The sequence below is a fragment of the Priapulus caudatus genome, unplaced genomic scaffold (genome assembly GCF_000485595.1).
Source record: "Priapulus caudatus unplaced genomic scaffold, Priapulus_caudatus-5.0.1 Scaffold1298, whole genome shotgun sequence".
In the NCBI taxonomy this organism is placed as follows: domain Eukaryota; kingdom Metazoa; phylum Priapulida; class Priapulimorpha; order Priapulimorphida; family Priapulidae; genus Priapulus; species Priapulus caudatus.
Genome location: NW_014578359.1, coordinates 6,723 through 8,692, shown reverse-complemented (window position 1 = coordinate 8,692; position 1,970 = coordinate 6,723). Strand labels below are relative to the sequence as shown.

The window sequence follows — 1,970 nt, the reverse complement described above, 5'->3', positions numbered from 1 at the left end:
GTGTAGTCGTGTGTGTGTCGTGTGTAGTCGTGTGTGTGTGTGTGTGTGTGTGTGTGTGTGTGTGTGTGTGCGTGCGTACGTGCGTGCGTACGTACGTGTGTGTGTGCGTGCGTGTGTGTGTGTGTGCGGTTATTAAAAGTAATACAAACAATCAATAAAACTGACAATGAATAAAATTATAATAAATATATATATGTAATATAATAATAATATAAAAATAATAATAATTAATAATCAATAAACACCAATCTAACCCCTCCCCCTCCTCCTCTCTGCTGTAGTTGGGGTGGAGTTTCGTCGCCTGGACTGCCCCCTACCGACGCCCCTCACTAACGGCATCTGGAGGATGAGAGGGGATGAGATCCGCATCGGCTCCAAGACTGAAGCCCGCTGCTCCTCCGGGCACATCCTGTCCGGTCCCGACACCATGTTCTGCGCTCCTAACGGCCGCTGGGTGGCGCCACGTAGCGGTGGCGTCAAGTCGCTGTGCGGTGAGTGTTGACCTAATGTTTCGATGATGTTGCGACGTGTTGCGATAATGTTGCGACGTGTTGCGATAATGCTGCGACATGTTGTGATAATGTTGTGATAATGTTGTGACATGTTGCCCGTGTTGCCCGTACACATGTCGCAGTAACTCTTTCGCGATTGATAGAGTTACGATATATATATTTGATTGATATCTCCTTCGCTGTGAGACCGTACAGGATAGATAGATATTGACTACTTACGTACACGCCCCCTTCTCACACGTCATGCTGACGTATAAACACGTGACCTGTAAGCTCGTGACCTTCGCGCCGTGACCGCTCCGTCTTTCGCGCATGCGCAGTGGTTGTGCGGAACTGCGGACCGCATCCAGACATCGCCAACGGTCACCACCGAATGATCAACGGGACAACGACCACCTTCAGCCAGCTACGCGTCAGCTGCAAGGAAGGATACACGACGGCGCTGCCGCTGCGACACTGCTCGGTAGATGGCGTGTGGAGCGGCGCCGACGCACCGTGCACACGTAAGTTCGTCTGCTGGTGAGACGTTAGAGATAGGCCTGTCTTGGTGACATGCTGAATGACAAGATGGCGTCACATGGTGGCCTAATACTCGTGCGTTTCCTAGAATTCTTCTAATTTTCAGAATAATCTCCACCTCTTTGAGTCGTATTATGTGCGTGTTATAAATGATGGCAATTGAAAACTTGATGAAATTATACAATAGCTAATTATGTAATTGAGTCATTCCTGTGTGGTGTGTTCGTATCATCATCATCGTCGTTGTCTTCATCATCCCTATTTTCCTCCTCATCATCCTTCTCCGTCTCCTCCTCCCCTTTCTTCTCATCCTCATCCTCTCCTCCTCCTCCTTGTCCTCCTCCCCCCTCTCCTCTTCTTCCCTGTCCCCTGCCTCCTCATCCTCATTATCATCATTATTATCATTATAGTCATCGCCACCATCATCACCCCCTCCACCATCATTACCCCCTCCACCACCACCACCATCATCATCATCATCATCATCATCATCATCATCATCATCATCATCATCATCATCATCATCACCATCGTCCCCCACACTCACCGTCGTCTGTCGTCGGTATACAGTGGTGGACTGCAGCCGACCCCTAGCTCCCGTCAACGGCTACGTGGGTCTGCTGCACAACTCTACCCTGTACGGCAGCGTCGTGGAGTACGGATGCGACCTGGGCAAGATCCTTGCTGGCGAGGCCGTGAGAACGTGTACGGCTGCAGGGTTATGGAGCAGCGCAGCACCCGTATGCGAAGGTAGGCGAGAAAGAGAGAGAGGGGGGGTGAAGAAAGAGGAAGAGAGAGAGGGAGAGAGAGAGAGAGAGAGAGAGAGAGAGAGAGAGAGAAGAGAGAGAGAGAGAGAGAGAGAGAGAGAGAGAGAGAGAGAGAGAGAGAGAGAGAGAGAGAGAGAGAGAGAGAGAGAGAGAGAGAGAGAGAGAGAGAAAA

The 1,970-nt window shown here is 50.4% G+C and overlaps 2 protein-coding genes across 2 annotated transcripts in view; both read left to right on the top strand.

The window, feature by feature from the left end:
* Positions 1 to 27, top strand: part of LOC106816139 — a 3,869-nt gene extending 3,842 nt beyond the window's left edge. The window contains exon 5 of the mRNA XM_014820694.1: positions 7 to 27. Coding sequence (XP_014676180.1) covers positions 7 to 27 — 21 coding nt within the window. The remainder of the gene's footprint in view (positions 1 to 6) is intronic.
* A 251-nt stretch (positions 28 to 278) lies between these two features.
* LOC106816146 (E-selectin-like) overlaps positions 279 to 1,970 on the top strand; it is a gene marked incomplete at its 3' end in the record, with an annotated part of 3,755 nt that continues 2,063 nt past the window's right edge. The window contains exons 1-3 of the mRNA XM_014820702.1: positions 279 to 491; positions 833 to 1,015; positions 1,602 to 1,781. Coding sequence (XP_014676188.1) covers positions 347 to 491; positions 833 to 1,015; positions 1,602 to 1,781 — 508 coding nt within the window. The remainder of the gene's footprint in view (positions 492 to 832; positions 1,016 to 1,601; positions 1,782 to 1,970) is intronic.